The 1,654-nt window shown below is 40.7% G+C and overlaps 1 protein-coding gene across 2 annotated transcripts; it reads right to left on the bottom strand.

The window, feature by feature from the left end:
- Positions 1 to 927, bottom strand: LOC134291141 (putative histone H3.3-like type 3). Of its 2 annotated transcripts, XR_009998930.1 has the most exons (3): positions 658 to 927; positions 128 to 592; positions 1 to 62 (listed from the first exon to the last, which is right to left on the bottom strand). XR_009998930.1 is itself a non-coding variant. In XM_062858505.1 (2 exons), the coding sequence occupies exons 1-2, from the start codon at positions 809 to 811 to the stop codon at positions 180 to 182; spliced, it is 567 nt and encodes a 188-aa protein (XP_062714489.1). In that variant the 5' UTR covers positions 812 to 927; the 3' UTR covers positions 97 to 179. The 2 variants fall into 2 exon arrangements, 1 of the variants encoding a protein (XP_062714489.1); XM_062858505.1 differs by lacking the exon at positions 1 to 62 and having other exon boundaries at positions 97 to 592.
- Positions 928 to 1,654: the final 727 nt, after the last annotated feature.

Here is a 1,654-nt window from a genome sequence, read left to right as displayed (position 1 = left end):
AAAGTTAGTTCTCCTGAAACAGGTGTCCGCTTCTTCCGCTTCTGTTTGTTTCAAGCTGTACACTATGTACAACTAAAACATGAAAGTTTTCACGAAAATTACTTGATTTATTGATCATTTCGCTTACCTCAAGGTTTTACATTCCTTCTGATTTGTTTTCTTCAAAATTACGTATAATTTTAAGTCTCACCGAATTCCGATGCTCGTCGGAATTGATCTTCTCGTCGAATGCGCAAAGCCAAATGTATATCTTCCGGCATTATAGTTATACGCCTAGCGTGGAGAGCACATAAATTCGAATCTTCAAACAGGTTAACAAGAAAAGATTCAGCTGAGTCCTGAAGTGCTTCCATGGCTTCACTGTGGAAGCGAAGTTGCGGCTGCAGGGGTTGAGATGTTTCTCGCACCAAGCGCTTAAATGGTTGCCTGCTGATCAGGAATCCCGTTGTGTTTTGGATTCGACTAATTTCCAGTTGTACCGGACTAAACGGATGGAGTCGATTGTTTCGTCGTCTTTGGTTCCGTGCCTGTGCTACCGGTGTTACTGTTTCGCTGTAGCTTGGTTGTTCAAATGATATTGCGCTTGAAGGCTCTGCAAATGGGAAAGTTGAGTTGATCACACTGAACCTAATTGAGTCAATTGAATACGGTAGAAACCTGATTCGTCCAGATCCATATCTAAACTGTCCTCGTCAAAGGCATTTTGCCTCCTGAATCGTGTGGCTCGACGTGCACGGCTACCATCGTCTGTAATACGCACAGGATTGAATCTAGACGGGGCTTCTCTATTCGACGGAGATGAACTGTCCATTGGTGTTTTGTAGTAAATCTAACAAAAATTTTGTGTTGCTTCGCAAAGCTTTTGAGCTAACGCAGCTAAAGACATTTAAGTATGGATACAAATTGGGTGAAGTTCCATGGCATGCTTATTTGGTGGCACCATATAAATAATACACGAATTTATTAGTTCTGGATCATGGCAAGGGTCTGGGACCATTTTGCGAGCTTGTTGCTATAACTCAGTCAATATTGAACCAATTCTCTTGATTTCTGTCACACGGTGATATACGTACAGTATCTATCCATGCACAAAGATTCATGTTCATTGGTTTAATATTGACTAACTTTTTGCAGCAACTGCCAAAAATAGGTCCCGATACCCTGAAGACCAACTGAAGACCCAAGCGTAATCGCTCAAGTAATCTCTGTTCAATGCATTCTTTTTCTTGACCGGAAGGTCAAGAAATTTTGCACAGCATGCTCCATTTGATTAAGCGTTTCTTTCAAGCACCAAACTGGATAAAAAAAAGCAAACGGTGTTCACAAATTGCTCTAAGGATTCCTTCAATAATTCGTCCAGAAATTATTGAAGACATGGATTACATCAGATTTTTTTTCCAGAGATTTCAACAAAAGTCTTCCAGGAATTTGTCTAGAAATCTCTACTGGGGTTTCCTAAGAAATTCCTCAAGGGGTGGTTTACGGGATTCCTCCTGGGGGTTCTTCGGGTATTTTTCCGAGACTTCCTCAAGAATTCCTTCAAGGATTCTGCCATGATTTTGTCGGAAATTTTTCAGGTATTTTTTCCAGGAACGACTCTTTGGATTTTTTTAATCATTCTTGCAAGTATTCTTACTGGACTTCCTCCTGGAAT

Source organism: Aedes albopictus, chromosome 3 (genome assembly GCF_035046485.1).
Source record: "Aedes albopictus strain Foshan chromosome 3, AalbF5, whole genome shotgun sequence".
Taxonomy (NCBI): domain Eukaryota; kingdom Metazoa; phylum Arthropoda; class Insecta; order Diptera; family Culicidae; genus Aedes; species Aedes albopictus.
The sequence above is the reverse complement of the archived record's forward strand: the minus strand, read 5'-3'. Positions and strand labels throughout refer to the sequence as shown.

What these genes read in the sequence shown, in the direction of transcription:
- LOC134291141 (XM_062858505.1), bottom strand. Translation starts at nt 811, where the DNA reads ATGGACAGTTCATCTCCGTCGAATAGAGAAGCCCCGTCTAGATTCAAT. An exon ending in TATGGATCTGGACGAATCAG is followed by an intron (nt 593 to 657) that starts GTTTCTACCGTA and finishes TCCCATTTGCAG; the next exon opens with AGCCTTCAAGCGCAATATCA.